The following is a 16,946-nucleotide window of genomic DNA, read 5'->3' on the forward strand; positions in this document are numbered from 1 at the left end:
GAAGTGCAGCAGGCATCTGTGGAACCAGAAGGTTAAACTTTTTATTTCTCTTCAACATTGTAGGATTCTGATTCCTAATTACTTAAATTAATTAAATTCCTTAATAGTGATTATTTAAGGTGAATGTGAAAATTTGAAGATTTTCCAGACAACTGCAGTATGGATGGAAATAACAGAAGGACACATCCAATCTCAGATAGTCTAGGTAGAACACTGGCACAGAACTTTGCTGGTTGGAATCCGACAGAACCAGAATACTTTGTAGCTAATTTCAAATCAGAGCGGACTAAAATGAGATGTGGTGTTCCCCAAGGTTCCATTCTGGGGCCTCTTCTGTTCAACATCTATTGACTTTTACTAGCTCAAATTTAAGAACGAGATAAAGTATGCTGTCATAATAATGTAGATGACACACAAATATACATAAATGTATCACCAGGGAAATGTAATCCCATACCAATGTTGGATGAGTGCATTGAACAAATCAAAAACAGGATGTGCTTCTATTAAAAAAGACTTAACAGAAGTAATTGTTTTTGGTGCAACGAAGACTGATTGAAAGTCAGCGCTTGAATTGCTGATGTTAAAAAATAAAACCCAAACCAGAAATGTAGGTGTAGTTATCGATTTACACCTCAATCTGAACAGCCATCAGAAGACAATTACAAAACACGCCTATCGTCTGCTGAATAATATGTAAATGATTTTGAAAAACGTGTTCATGCATTCATCTTCAGTAAACTATTAGACTAGTAGACTATTGTAACGTGTGTTCACACGTCTGAAAAAAGTCAATCACACGACAGCACACTGAGTCCTCACTGATTCCAAGAAAGTGGATCACATCACTCCAGTTCGGAGGTCTTTACTCTGGCTCCCTGGCCAACAAAGTATTTACTTTACGTTGGTTTATAAAGCACTGAATGGCTTGGAACCAAAATACATGTCTGACCTGCTGCTACCTTACAAACCATCCCAACCCACAGGACAGGTCTCCTATCTGTTCTGAGTTAGAACCAAGAATGGGGAACCAGAGTCCAGTTTTTCTGTTGCACATATCCGTAACAAACTCCCAGAATGCTGCAGGTCGGCTGAGACTCTCCGCTGCTTCAAATTAAGTCAGCAGCACAATGAGTGAAAAACTGGGTATTCAAGGTTCCTCCTATCACTCCAATTTACACCACTCATTTCATTTATTATTCAACTAAATATGTTTTTTTATATTTTCCCATTGTGATTTAGTGAGGAGCCGTCTCATGGCTGCCCTGCAGCTCCCGGGGAGAGCAGTGTGCTCAGACCGACTGCTGGCCTCTGAATGATGGACAATAAGAAAAACAACGGGAGGGCAGAGGGTGTGGATATTGGATGGAAGAAAAATAAAATTGGGGAGGAGGAGATGGGGAAAAGTCCCTGAGCAGTGTGTGTCTTTCATACCTACGCAGCAATGGGATCGGACTCAGTAGAGGAAAGCGTGCACTGAGCCTGACTTAGCTCATCTGGGTTAACTAAGCAACGCTGGGGTAAACAAGGGCACATAAAACTGCAGCCTGTTGGGAGACAAAGCTCCATATGCGGCCTGGGTGCTGGATTTAGGAGTCTGTTTTAACAGAAATACAACCAAGAGGAGTGCAGGAAAGGGGGTTCAGGGACCTGCAGTCCACAGAAGATTATGTTTATGATTGATAGGTTGTGCATTTTTAATGATGGATGTTCCATAAGCTGTGCCCATAGTAAAAAATGACTATCTGCTGGGCTACTCGTTGCTTGGCTAGCTGCTCTGGGGACTCCCCCCATCTGGCTTTCCACTGATTCAGACTTGAGCTGCACATTCAATGAGTTTCACTGTGGAGACTCACAGAGAAAGCATCCATAAAATATTCAATCAAAGCCACTAATAAGATCTACAGTATGCACATCAGTATGGTGAATGACTGTAAAATTATCAAAGAGGCACCAGCATTTGACTTGAAAGAGTTTTGAATATGTGTATTATAATTTCTGGAACTAAGGAAATATATTATCACAGCCATTCAACATTCATAACAGGAGATACAGTGGCTGACAATGCACTCAGTTTAGAGTCAGAGTGAATACGGCAGCAGAATACGTTTGAAGTTATCAGCCAGTCTGGTGGGAAGCAAATGTTCAACATAGTTAAGGGGGACTCTGAAGTTTAGTCTTTTTATGGGTCCACTGAACATACTGCAAACCAATAACATCATAAGAAGGGGTCAAAGCTATACAATGCATCATCGTGTTATTGGTGGAGGGAATACGTAGTCGGGATTAATAATATGGGTAGAGAATTGTCCGTTACAATATGGTCAAAAATAATGAAATACATTCGGTTCGAATCCCTCGAGCAAGGTTGTCATCTTTACCTGTGTCCCCCCAAACCGGCAGGTACTCATCCTGCTGGATGTCCAGCATGATCTCCAGGCCGTTTCCTGTCCCTCCCTTCATGGTGGTGCGGAGCGTCTTCCCTTCCTCTACGGCGTTGAACATGTAGCACTTCCCATACCTGGTGAACACCTGGAGGAGAGGCAGGGAAGGAGAAGGCTGATTAGTGTCACTGTTGCGGTGGATGTTGCAGTAGATGCCAATTGTATAATGATTGATATCATTTATCACCAGAAATATTTTGCTATTTAAAAAAATAAAATAAAAAATATATATTTTTTAAAATTATATTTAGAATATGTTCTAAAAGGTTGAGCTATGACAGAGCTGTATAGCTATACAAGTAGATGATGAGTCCCAAATGATTAAAATAGGGAATTTTTAGTAAAGTTTTGCTCCTTGATACACGTTATATTCTTCACAAACATCATGTATTTTTCCTAAGATTATTGGTTAGTGCCCCCCCCAACCCCCATGATTTGGTGGGGCTACTTTTTAAATAGAGACGCAAAGCCATTATTTTTTAACTTCAACTTTAAATTTGATTTTTATCGCTTAATCATCTGACTGGTGAGTTAGTTTGTGTGCCTGCGTGTGTGCATGCATGTGTGTGTGCGTGTGTGTGTTCGGGCGTCATGATATGGTTTGACTTCTTCTGAGTATTTTTATTATGAGAGGCTATTACGGTCTTAAAAATCTGATATAACAAATTAAAATCTCTTAAAGTAATTGCTGTACAATTTAAACAGCATTTTTCGTTTTTTTTTTGTGTACCATTATTTTCTTGTCTTTCCTATTTCAATTGCCAATTTATGGTTACTGCCGGTATCTGGCAGATAGATAGATAGATATTCTTCCCATTAAAAATCACTTTTCTGTGCAAAAAGTCTCTACTTTCGCTTGTTTCTTCCATTGTTTTAAAACATTGAAACTAACCGAGTCAGTGACATGGAAATGAGTGTTCAACCCATGAATAAGCTAACACAATTATGGAGATTCTCTGAGCCTCATGGTCTCATGTTGTGAAACTGTTAAGCCTGTCAATCATCCCAGCTACCCATAGGGATGTGTGGCAAAAATTGAAGGCGTCTGGGATTGGCAGAGAGGGGTGTGTGTGTGCGTGCGTGTGTGTGTTGTGGTCATGCTAGTGTGTGTTGAGTCTGGCTGTGTGCTTAACCTGTTTGAGTTTGATTAGAGACGGTTCACGGTTGTTGTGGCGTAGACTGTGGGCCACAGAAGCCTGCTTTCATGTTCACAAATAAAAGTGCACCCAGCGAGTTGATGCCTTGTAGCTCGGATTTAAGGAGATTTAAAAACCGGTGAGCTTTTTTTTCGATCATTGGTGGGCACTTCATATTCTGCTCTGCGTGTTTTTCATTTCCTCCTTCTGTGTGACTGATGTGCTTAAGTTTGGCAGGTTCTACGTTTGTGCAGCCTGTCCTTCTTGGAGGTCACACGGTACAGAGGATGTCTGGTGGCTTACGCTCTGGCTGTTAAGCAGCATCCTGCATCTGTCTCTCACACACAATCTGCGTATCATTTTGTTCATTTAGTCATCATATTATGTTGATCTTTTCAGTGCACACACATCAGTCCGTCCTGGTAGAGTGCTCCGAACCAAGGGTAAAGAGTATGATGTTTGCTGTACAGATTGCAAAACTCTCTGAGGGAAATTTAAGATTCATGACGTGGTGCAAAAGATATTGACTTTTTCTTGAAGAGTGGATGTGACGCTGTCCACTATTGCATTAATCAAGTTCAAAAGGTTAAGGTCTTTTAAGACATTTTCTTTCTTTCTGTTTCACTTCAGAAAAAAAGTGGCCAATGTTTTCACAGTGCCCACGGAGCCCCGAGGGCTACGAGCGTTATCATCAAGTGTGCGGTGAAGGGCCGGTCTGCAAATAAATGCCGGCGGGCAGAGAGGCCCCATCTTTCTAACATTATCTATCTTTCTTTCCGCGGGACCCTTTTGAATGGTACACATTCTGCGGTTAAGTCGAGCCCACAGAAACAAACTGCAAAAAGCAGCGCCATCCTATTCTGACATTGGAAGCAGAAAGCACCCTGCTGCTACCGACCCCTACTTCGACAGGGCGTCAGTCTAGAAACAGTCCATTCCCTCTGTGTTATGCTGAATAGGTTTGCAATTACACACTTAAAGTCGCGAAAGATTCTGAAGAAATGAATTGTTTTATTGCAGAATTTCATATTCGAAGAAGTTAAAGGTGTCCTATTGGGTGTGTGAGAAAATTACGCTACAAATGTTTTGGAAAAAGCAACAAACTTTACCACTCACCAAGAGCCAGCAAAAAGCTTTCAAGCACTTATGACTAATAAAGGAGAACAGAAATTATACAACAGCTTTTTTGAGATGTCGTTGTAGGTGTTACACAAGCAAACATGTGAATGGGAGTATAGTTGTTAGGTGACACCCATCCAGGCCAGTCTGGAATGATTGAATGAGAAGACATTTTCATAATAAATAATATAGAATTTTAGCTTGTTTTCTCATAGAGGACATTTTTTATTTAATGGTAATGAAGCAGCAAGAAAACTGCAGACGAATCCTTCTCATGCAATGTCCACACAGCTGCATTGCATGCTTCTCACAGTATTGCATGAACAGCATTGTTAGCCTTTAGGCATTCTCTCCCACTACCATGTGTCCTTTGCCTTGCACGCAACAGCAACCCCCAAGGGTATGTCATATTGCTTCAATGTTTGTTAAAAAGTCAGTCAGCTAAACACATCTCATTTGCTTATAATTAATAGATGACAATCTGGTCAGACTTGAGATAACAAGAAGCCTTATTATTATTATTATATCATGCCAATTCTGTTAATATAATAATATATAATATCAAATGCAAATTCATATGTATCCAGGAAAATCCTCACAAATCTATTTCTTACATTCTTGAGTGCCAATGATGAAATATTGAAATTGATAATTATAAACATTTAATTGTAAAGTTCAGAAGGGATGTAACTGCAATGCATTGTGGTCCATTAAGGCTAATGGTAGTGGGGATATTGTTAACATCCTGCACCATAACATCGGTGAAATGGACAAAATGGAAGGCATAGTACATCGACAATAGTTGTTTTTCAGTGCAGGAGTGTTCAAAGAGGGTTTTTTTTTTTTTTCATCCTCCTACTCCTTAATTGACTCGCCTTCTCATGGTTGGTTGACTGACATGATTGAGAGACTATCTAATGCCATGCTGCCACAGAGGTGGTGCGGATCGGAAAAATATGAAGTACCACGTTTACGGGTTCATTCACCTGCAAAAAAGGAGATGCTCCTGACAGATATCTACCTGCACAAAATAAATGACACACTGGGAGCTGCTGGAGCAGAGTGAAGGGGACAGCAGATAAATATTCATTACAGCATCACTCCACGTTTGCAGGAACAAGATGCAGCTGTTTTTTCTTTTCCCTTTATTGGTATTTGTATTCAATTCACAAACGTCTCTGTGCAGAGCAGAGAAGCACCACAGAGGTCCCCAATGGTGGTGGTGCAGTAACCAATAGTGTGTCCACACGCACTTTACCTGGATTTCCCCCAAATAAAAACATTTTCTGATCAGATTCGATCAGATTGGTTTAAAAGTCCACCCAAAGGGAAATTTGGCTTTGGCTTTTCCCAAGTGGAGCACAGGTAAATATGATACAAATTGGACACTCAAAAAAGTATACAAAATAAAATAAGCAACGGTGCAAGGCTGGCAGGCAGCAAACAATGTATATGAATAAAAAAAGAGCATTTTGGCTAAAATAATAATAATGTTCTGTATGGCATCGTAAATGAACGACTCATTCGGTGTTTGAGCTGGTCCATGGGACCCTAAATCCAAAGCTGGATGAGATCACCCGAAACCTCAATGGTAGTGGATGTGCAGTTGTTTTTACCTTTAGCTCTGTCACAACTCAAGTTGCTTAACTATGCTGTTAAGTTTAGTTATAAAATATTTCAACCACACTTTTGAATACAACTGCAAGTATTAGTTGTGTCTGACGAACCTCCACTATGGATGCTTGAACACTCCCAAGATTGCAGATGTGATCTATTCATGTATCTATTTACATCATTTTTGGCTAAATTTACAGTCATTATGTTATGTAAATATATGCTTGTATACATTTGGATTTAATATGATCTCACATTAATCTTTTTCTAAGCCATTGGCTCCCAAGTGCCAACTGTCAACGTTGTTCTCACCCCTGCCTTTGTTATATAGGGATGAATTGCTTCCAGGGGGACACTGCTCTGCCCTTTCTCTCCTTCTGTCAAGACCAATGATGTTTGATGGACAGGACCAGGTCCGGGTCAACGTCCCATTAGACCTCAGCCAGACACAAAGGCTCCTCCTGAGCCACCGGATGACAGAGACACTAACCCAACCTGGACAGCGGGGTTCTGTTACTTTGCATATCCTTGCCTCTGACCCTGTCGGCTTCCCTTCTCACTTCCTTCCTTATCTGCCGCCTTAAGTCAAACTGTCAAATGGGAGGAGAAAATGAGTTCTCAAGCAAAAAAGCTCTTGGCCTGAACAATGTGTAAGAGACTCATCATTTCTGGTTTTATAAGTGAATTGCACCAGTGAAAAAGCAAATCAATAATATATGTCAGCGTTAAGAAGTTTGTCCCGGTTGCACTCTTTGTCAATGGAGGAGAAAGTTGCCAGTAATAAACAAGGTCAGGATAAGCCGCGCTGCAGTGGCCCTCGATCAATGCCAGTGAGCCAATGCAGATTTCTATTTGCCGTCCCCATGACCTGCTCTAATAGAATGTGTAACCGCCTCATTTGTTGAATTTGCACAAATCAATGTTCCTATGTAAACAGCTGCTCAGATGGCTTTGTGTAATGTCCAAGTTCTCACTCGTAGTGGCAAAACACCACAACGAATTACCAGCCAACTTATCAACAACTGCAGTTTCTCCCGAGCTACGGAATGTTCTCACCATCTTTCCATCTCTGGCCTTTGTTTGCCGTGACTGAATTGTGATAGGTCCGCTGTGCACCAGGTGACAAGGTGTTTAGCCTAGCATAAGTATGTGTGTGTGTGTGTCAGTATGTTGAGAGAGTTGTTACCTGGTTGAGTTGTGTGAGCAAGAACATTGTTGACAACGTTTGCCTTTGTTATGTGTGTGTGTGTGTGTGTGTGTGTGTGTGCGCGCGAGGCGTGTACAGTGTGCGTCGTTTGTTCCCTGGCTTTCATCCATGAAATCCATTATATTGCACGTAGTCAGTAAAAAACTTCGGCAGTTCACTGGAATACTACAGTGTTGACTTCCAGACTGCCTCCGCATTTTTCGCACACTGCTTTTAAGGCTCCCCCCGACCTCGTTTCCAGCAGCAGCAGGCAGCTGTTTTCGGGCAAAAAAAAGAAGAAAAAAAAGTCACAAAGACCTACAGTGCGTTTCGTACTTTAAAAATAGACAAAGTCAGCAACGTGCAGTGTTGCATGAAAGGGGCCAATTAGCAGCTACGGAGGGAGATACTTCCTTTAGACGCTGGCGACCAGTGTAACAGACCTGAGGGGTCAATGAATTATGGACTTGCATTCATCAGGTGGACATTAGTCCAAATAAAGGCTATTTATTTTTAAAGGCTATTTTTGCTTTGTGTCTGATGGTTGTATCAATAGGTGCTTGAATTAACTTCAGGTTAAAAATGTGTAGTTTATAAGTGTTGTGTTCTCAGCAAATGGTAAAAAGAGAAAATAAAAAGCTGCCTTAATTTGTCCTTCCTTTTGTCAAAAAGTAACCAGGGGAAGGGGGGATTTTAGTTAGGAAAACCAACTGCACGTGTCTCTCCTTGTTAGCTTTTGAAACATTTTAATTGTATTTTCAGTTTAGTATAAAAAGTCAAATTTGTCTCCAGCTGCTGCCCATATCGTACTAGTGATTCAAGCCAGAGGCCTAAGAGCCGAGCCGCAAGCGAGGGTGTACGCACAGCTCTGCTGCCAATTAGAATGCCTTTTGACCAACATAACACGTCCCATTAGTATTCACAGCTGCGTGTGTGAATGTCTGGAAGCGCAGAGCTGCAAAACATACCGTGACCTCGCCTGTTTACCATGTAGAGCCTCCCACAGAGCAGGAGCCAAACCTGATGCAGCCAAAGTCAGATGTAAGCACCCACTCGACACAAAGAAAACATGAAGAAAAAAATCTGGGCATAAATCTCCACAAATAGCTAAGGTCCTTCACGAGAGACTTTCACAGACATCCACCATTCTCAATTAATCTTTCTTTATTTGCATGTTATCCTTTTTCTTATCACTGCTTTGCAAATGGCTTGTTGATGTAATGCCAAGAACACTGACTGCTTATTGAGACTGGATGCTATTTTTTGCTTTATTTTATGCTCCCTCTGTCCCTTTTTCTTTATCTCCTTCTGACCATGTAGAGTACTGCCCTGAAGTGTTCTGCCATTTTTTAAATCCTACTTAGTGACACAGCAAAGTCTCATCTACCACAAGAAAAAGCTTGGCCATAAATGCCACGTTGGCTTTGGTTTAAACATTTTTTTTCTCCATTATTTGAGCTGTTTCCGTGACGTATGCCTGCTATTATCTGTTAAAAAGTTGATAACAGAACGGCCATACGATACTTTGCAGTTGTACTGTTACGGCCTGTTGGAAAGCACGTATTGCATGCTGACCTCGCACCGTTTCAAAACAGACATTCCTTTCCGAAAAGCTACAGGAAGAGACGGAATAACAGAATACGCGAGTTTTAAGACACTTTCTCATCCCATTTTCTCATCTGGCCCCGAAGAGTGAACTGAAATGGTAAATATAAGAGTAAAGCCAGCAGTTTTGTCAGTTGTTACGAGGAGCATGCAAGTTTCTCGGTTCCTGGAGTTTCTTACATTAGCTGTCCTTTGTGATGAGCTGTTATTGTCTTTCAAATCGATATCCATTATGGGAGAGTTTAGCAGGTGTTTTATGACCAAAACAAAAGCAAAGAGGGGGGCTTGAGGGTAAAGGGGAGAAATTGAAGAGAGATAACTTTATATCCTCAACGTTTACCGAAAGAAGTGGAGTTTATGAAAAAGGTCTTTGAGTTGCAATGTGTGCACTTTCTCCACAGCCGGAGAAGTGGTTGCACTGCTGTGGCTGTGGGGATAAATAATGCAGATTGCTGCTTAAGCACACACACACACACACACACACACACACACACACACACACACACACACACACACGCACACACACACAACCCGCCTCACTCCTCATTATGGCTTTACGCACGTTCCTCCACTATCTGCATGCCAAGCTAGCTTCCTGTGCACCGTAAACACCTTCACACCCAGAACATATTTCATGTCGCATTGAGCACATTTCATCATTTACGCGGCGTGTTGGGATGCATACGGAGGGTATTTATCATTGCGCCCTAATGCACTTTTTACCATGCCAGTCAATGTTTTATTTCACAGGACAGTGCGTAAGTGAGGCAGGGCTGGGATGTGACACGAAGGATTGCAGACACTGCTGCCAGCAGGATATTCATGCTCCTGGAGAGGAGGGAGAAGGAATGGGGAAGGTTGAGCATGGAAAACTACTTAGTAGAGAAATCTAAGGGAAAAAAATCAAAAGACAAACCGTCTTGAGTGAAAAAGTAAATTCAATTTGTCTGAACTCCGTTCTGATTATTGTCTTCAGTTTGAATGGTGTGTTTTTTGGTTAGGCCTATATTTTGCACCGAGGGGCGTCGCGGGGACATCAAATAACCGTGTTTTCCATTACGGTGGTCTCCTTTTTCATCGAGGAAGTCACCTCTAGCGTGAAAAAACCGTCCCTTTGGTTTTGTAGGCATTCTGCAGCAGATGCAGTATTTTCTCAGTAAGCTTTCTAAGACAGAACGTCTCAATTGGAAACAAAAAAGCATATTTATACTCTATGCCCTGAGCTAGATTCCTCTTCTTATTACCATTTGTACTCCTCGCAATCCTCGGGTTCAGACGGTGCCACAGAAAGACTTAAAATAAAGGAGACGTTTTCTTGGGTCGAACATCTTGTACTACCTAAATAATGAGAGGGCGCCCCCCTTCTCCTAAACCCCCTTCTTTATTATTAAAATGACATGGACTCTCTGGCCTTCCACCTCGGCCAGCGTGTCAGTCATTTCAGCGCGCAAAAGGCCACCAGATGTAGCTACAGACGACGTGCTGTCACCCGCGACTCATCAATCACGTCACGCACACCCAGTCATTATTTTTAATAAGTCACCTCCTACTGCAGCCGGTGGAGCTCCATCTCACCTGTCACAATATGTCTGCCTCTGCCGGAGCTGATGTAAATCTGAGTAATGCGCCAGTGGTGAGGGACCTGTTGCGCCTCATAATAACCAACAGGGAAAGCAACTCAGTTGAGTGGATGACATGTTTTGTCTTCCTCACATTTTATGTGGAGAGGATGTCAGCAGCTCGCGGAGGGTGCGAAGATGTTCCAGATGAACCGCCAAGATTATAGCCATTGTCAGCCGTGGCCTTCTTTTCTTTTCTTTGAAGAAGGCAGATAATTTCTAAGGAATTTAAAGAACCATAATATCACAAGAAAGGCTCTCCTGTTGCTGTGTGGCTGTTCTTCAGCTCTAATGTTCAACAAACGCTGTTGAACGTCAAATTATACTCGCGGTTTAGTTCCAAAAATTAAATTTTGTAACAACGGTAGTTAAAATGTACAATAATGGTAGACGAAATGAGGATGGAAATGTCTCTGCAATGTTTTTTTGATAAGTAAGTCTCCAGCATCAATTCTTACTTACTTGTGTAAGTCCACCTCACTGAAAAGGGATTTTGGAAGAATGAAGATGAATAACTGAATGATAACGCAATAAAGTGACCTGAAAGCAGCTTGCTGCCATCCAGGAGTAGGATTTTGTTTATGAGGTACAGCAGAGTCACTAGTCTATTAAATTATACAGACAGAAATAAAATAAGCACTGATCTCCAACATCACAAATGATTTCGGAGCTTCAATTCAAAAGGTTTTGTCAGTGTTAGAGAGGAAGAGAGTAGATATCCGAATTGTATATTTTGCCAGTCAAGAAAAGACTAATATCAAACCAAACAATGTACTATGAAAATATTTAGTTCTTACATCCTAGCTTTAAATCTGAATTATTTGCCTTTTTATTTTAGTATATTTAATGTAAACAAAACAACAACAAAAAAGGAGAAAACAAAACTGCGACGAATCCCTGGTTTAGAGGAGATAACTGAGATATTGTGTAAAACCCATCATTTTGTTTGTGTATCGCAGGGTTGCCTGACATTGCGCTTTTATTTTGTGATCAAGACAAAAAGAAAACATGAAGAAAAAAATCATGGAAATGAGCACACCAGACCTACAGACACACATGAGTCCATGCCCACTCAACATGATCGTGACCTCCCTCTGAATCTCTAAAAATCTCTTACCTGCTGCTCTTGAAGATGAACAACGCAACTCAGACGAGGTGTACTGTTCTATTCACAGACATCCTTCAAAGGGCGGGATGCTCGCTTATGATGAAACTCAAAGTGGTATTTCACAACACGTTCCTGCTACTGAGCTTCAAAAGAGGAATGCGTTATAAAAGAAAGCATATTCATCCAGGCTTCGGTTTATTTTTATTTATTTTTTTAAATGTTTTTTAATGGTTGTAGCATTGAAGGACAGTGGGGGCGTTTTCCATCTTTCAGTCGCTTTGGCTAAACACTAATTAAACGGTTCCATTCAACAAGTATTTGACATAACTTATTTGTTGTTGAAAAGAAGAGAAAAAGCTAACCCAACAGCAAAGAACGATTCCGCCTGTTTGTCAGGTTAAGGGTTGTGATTTTGCTCAGTGGGAACTATTTTAAACGACAGATTGTCCGACCGCGTCAATGTTCAAATGTGCGGATTGTTCCAACCTCAAGCAGAGAGGGAGTCTGCATGCAGTGATCTTCATGTACGATTCTGGGGTTTCCGGATACCTTTGGAAAAGCCTTTACAAAGAAAATTGAACCGTTCCAACACAACCTACTGCTCGCGATATTATTAAGGTGGGGTTTGATTTCAAGGCAAGGCTACTGTTTGCTGCAAATAGCCTGCACGATCAAAAGTAATTTCCTGCGTTTACTGTCACAGAGCACTTTGATAGAATATCAAAGAAGGCCACTCAGAAGCCACGTCTCTGTCTAAGAGGTTGATGTTCTTACTTACCCATGCACTCATAATAATGGCATCAGTGGAGAAAATAAATGTGGGCTTTTGTGCCTGAGAATAACAAAAAAGAAAAGGAATAGAAATAATACGGCAATAGGTCCCTGCCGCTGTATAGATTATATTACAGCAGCAGTGAGATGACAAGTTACATGGGCAGCTAAATGTAATTGGGGAGCCATCTGCAGAAATGAATACAGCTGATCTTGCATTTCCAATATGTAAAACTTGTTCGTTGTCTCCCTCTATTACAATCCATCACACAGGAGTTCTCACCGTGGATGCCTTTGCTCCCCATAAATTCACCAGCAAAGCAGCCCAAAAAAAAAGGATAATGTCTGTTTTGTCTGATTCAGCAGCAGGAAATTTGATAAAGTGATGGGAAATAGATGAACAGTCACAGTGGGAAATGCTGGAAACAGATATGCCAAGTACATGAAAATATATTTCCCTAGTTTGTCATGTTCAAGCCAGGGCACGGAGAGGGACACAGACGGGTGAAATCTGATGAATTATCGCAAGCAGTCTCGGCGTGATGTGTGTACGTGTTTTTTCACAAGGAAGTAAACAAACTGTAATGTCAGTTAAAGCCTAACATTCCTTAAAAAACACCCCATCAACAGAATAACATTCGTTGTGTTTAACGTTTTTACATTTGTGTTGGTTTGCAGGAACTGCAGGAACTTGTGTGTCCTGAATTGGAGAAAAGCACTTTTTCTCAAAACTAGAGCGGCAATCCATCATTGCTTGAGTGTTGACACTGTACGCTACGTTCTTTGCTGCTGAGCCTGCAAACAGTTCACATGATAATAATCTGAGTAATAATACCAGAATGAAATATATTAGCGACGTCGAGTCCCGTGCGATTCTTTGACATCAAATGGAACAGCATCGGCCGCATAAATAAGCTCAAAACAGTTAAAGTCGTGGATCGGATGTTGCTACGCACACCTGTGCCTTCGAAGCCTTCCCTGAAAGGCCTTTGGTATACCTGATGTGTCATGTAGCTACATCAGGAATACATCAATATATCCAAACGTCTCCGCTGACACAATCAGCTGTTGGACAAACCCTCGCGCTCACCTTTTTATGGAGAAAAAAAAAAAAAAAAAAAAAGGATTCTGCTGTCAGCCACAGAAAATGTCAACAACAGGGCAAGTACTCCCTAGGTTTCCACCTTTCACACAGATGAAACCGACAAATGCCATGCCTTCAATCACCAGCGGCTGGCCTTTTCAAAAGCGAAGGGAGGCAGAAGAAAAGTATTGGGTTAGAAATGAAGAGGATCCCATTCTGTCACCTTCAGCATCACCTTACCTATAAATAAAGCAGGGACCACGGGTTTTTACGTTGCAGTAATCAAGGACAAAATACTGAATTTGAAAGAAACTTCTCAAAATGATCTGCCAAATCCCCATCTGCACTCACACACTGGTATTGATTCTGCTCATTTTGAAGGCCGAGCCTGAGTCAATCGGCTGACTCCATGCAGAATACAAAAAAGTCACAAGGCTTCTCCCTAAAAATACATGTGAATGCTCAGAGGTGGAGAGCAAGTCCATCTGTTCGCCGTACGAGTCCATCTGTTCCACAGAATCATCCCTTTACTTTGACATTAGCCTGTTCCCATGACTGGATAGTAGGATGTTATGTTACATGAGATAAGCTCTACATGACATACTAACAGTCTGCTCACACATTATGAAAATATGAAATCAGTTTTTCACTCCATACCATGCCATTAAAGGTGAAGGAGCAGATGTTTTCTAAAACTAGTACTTGTGATACACTATACAGATTGGGGAAGTGCTTTTATTAAATGTTAACAGGAAAACGTTGCAAAATGTCTAATATTGGTTGGAAAACACCGTACTGCAGAACTTACCTTGATTCAAATATAACATCATAAAGAGTGATTGAGGAACTGGGCAGTAACACCTCTGTAGCAGTGAGAAGAGATGTATGCGAATGGGAACATGTGACCCGTAACCCTGTAGGACCTCAAAGGTTGGGGAGCGACTACAGACCTCTAGAACTAAGAGCCTTTTGACATGTATGTCGGCGCTGGGACTCTATTTCATATGCGTACCAGTGGACTCCTCGCTATGACATTCATTGTGATCCTGCACGGCTCGGGCAAACAACGGAAAATGATCTCCTCTGGAAAGTAATATTGATGCTTTGCCACATGGGGGGGGGGGATAAAAACTATGAATAAATAAATAAAAACTTGACAGCTTCTTTCTGATATTGGCATTTACATTGTTGTCTCGCGCATGTAGCCAGGGCAATGCGTCGGCGAGATGGATAATGATCTTTATTGGAAAAGAGAATGATTAATGAGCTTCCCTCTGTTGACACAGCGGCTCAGTTGTGCGGTTAAAACAGGGGTTGTGTGTGTGTGTGTGAGCACACGTGTGCGCGTGTTCGTGCGCACACACAAGGGCGAATGTATGTAAGCACACATCGGTAAATTTCATAAATAATTAAATCTCATAGAATTCTGCTCGTTAATAGCACCAATTACCAGTTTAAGGAGATAAGAAAAGAGGGTTGCAGGTGATGGACGAATACAAATTGTTTCCAGGCGAGAACACCTTCCTTCTCCAATTACAGTCAATGACCACTGCTCTGTTGAAAACTGACTTTATCAGCTGTTTTCTAACAAAAACAAATCATTAAATTGAAAAAAAAAATGTGCGATTACATCATTTGAACTTTGGGAAGCGGGACAGGAAGATACTAATGAGACCAGAACCTTGGTAGGAGAATACAAATAATGGTGTCCAACTGGTTTACAAGAAGGAGCAACTTTGGTAGACGTTAAAAATAACTACAGCTCTACAAAAAGCGGTGTATTTATTCATTTTAAAAGAGGACTTTAATCTAGAATTTGTTAAAGTTTGTCTTGGGCTCTTGGGGTGTGTGCAAAAGCTGAATAAAGCCTCGCATGGCTCCACTTGGAGGCAGCACCTGTCGTGGCTGAAGACCACAAGTTTGAAGATGAAACCCATATGAAGCGCGGCGCTAGAAACTGGCGAGCTTAGCATACCTGTGTAGCTCATTGCTGCCTGGGGCGAGCAGCTGGAGGCTACATTAGCCGCTACCAAAAATACTCTCTTTTATTATTTATTTAATTCTCTTAACATACACAATTATTTCAACTAAATTATTCACAGTCCGAATGGTTTGAAAACATTAGGTATTCATGCAAACAAGAAACACAATTCATCTTAATAATATATATATATATATAAAAAAAAAGTTCTTCTCCTTGAGAACACCTTGTACGTTGCCGGTAGCAGCTTCTCCCTTCTGGGTGGATAGTCATTAATAAACTAAGAGACAGGTAACAGTTTTTTTGCCTCCTTCGGTTTCATCCTTCTTAGTCACTCTCACACTGTAATTGCCCAAACAAACGCTCGATGAGGCCTTTGCAAGAGGGTGTACACGAGTTCACCGGATGTCTCTTCACAACCTTTTCAGGCACTATCCTCAGACGGGTGTTACGCTTAAAGAAAGCACTCCTCTAATAATACTGATACGGGAAATCTTGCTAAAATCAAAACCCGAAAAGGGCAAGAACCGCTGATGCACTTCTCACTTCTTCAGTGAAAAGGTCTTTACTAAGAGCCTTTCAGCATCCGACGTGGTAATCGGGAACTCTTACACCAGCCTGGTGGTTTTTGCCTTATTGGAACATGAACATTGCAACCAGGTGCCAACGCTCCCTTTAGTCCCCAAAATGATTGCCTGCAAGAGGGCACAAAGTGTTTTTTTTTTTCCTTTCATACAAGCCATGTTGTAAACTGAGGAACAAAGTCTGATTCACATCATTCTTTATCCCACATACGAAGACCCAGTTTTTCAATACAATTTCCATATTTCTCATTCTATCATTCACCCTTGAAAATGAATTATAAAGGGCATTCTAAAAGGCTACCCTTGTATTATGCCGCAGGTGGAAAAACAATTGCCGTGCACGAGTAAGCACACATATTCTCCATGATTGAATTACTACCGCAAATGCAATCAGTCGTATCCTGTTTCATACGTGTACAGTATTGTTTTTTGTCTGTTAAAGGTCAAAGCGGGACATGGACACGCTCTCACACCCTGTGTTGAGTGCGTCCAAAAACATAGAGCGTAGAAAATGAAATTAGCTTGAATATAAAAAAAATAAAATAAAACTGAAATCTCACCATTTTGATCAAATATTTCAAATTGACCTACAGATTTGGTATTGTTTGGTAATGCATAACAATGAGTTGCTCAATATGAAAGAACTGATTGAGTTTGGCTTCTGGAGACAATTGGATTCAGCGATGTTTGTTCTT

The 16,946-nt window shown here is 41.2% G+C and overlaps 1 protein-coding gene across 2 annotated transcripts in view; it reads right to left on the minus strand.

Moving 5' to 3' along the window:
• Positions 1-16,946, minus strand: part of asic2 (acid-sensing (proton-gated) ion channel 2) — a 206,477-nt gene that overhangs the window by 14,114 nt on the left and 175,417 nt on the right. For both annotated transcript variants that reach the window (XM_037475469.2, XM_037475468.2), the window contains one exon: positions 2,382-2,532. In XM_037475469.2, the coding sequence (XP_037331366.1) occupies positions 2,382-2,532 (151 nt within the window). The remainder of the gene's footprint in view (positions 1-2,381; positions 2,533-16,946) is intronic.

This window comes from Pungitius pungitius, chromosome 12, assembly GCF_949316345.1.
Source record: "Pungitius pungitius chromosome 12, fPunPun2.1, whole genome shotgun sequence".
NCBI lineage: Eukaryota > Metazoa > Chordata > Actinopteri > Perciformes > Gasterosteidae > Pungitius > Pungitius pungitius.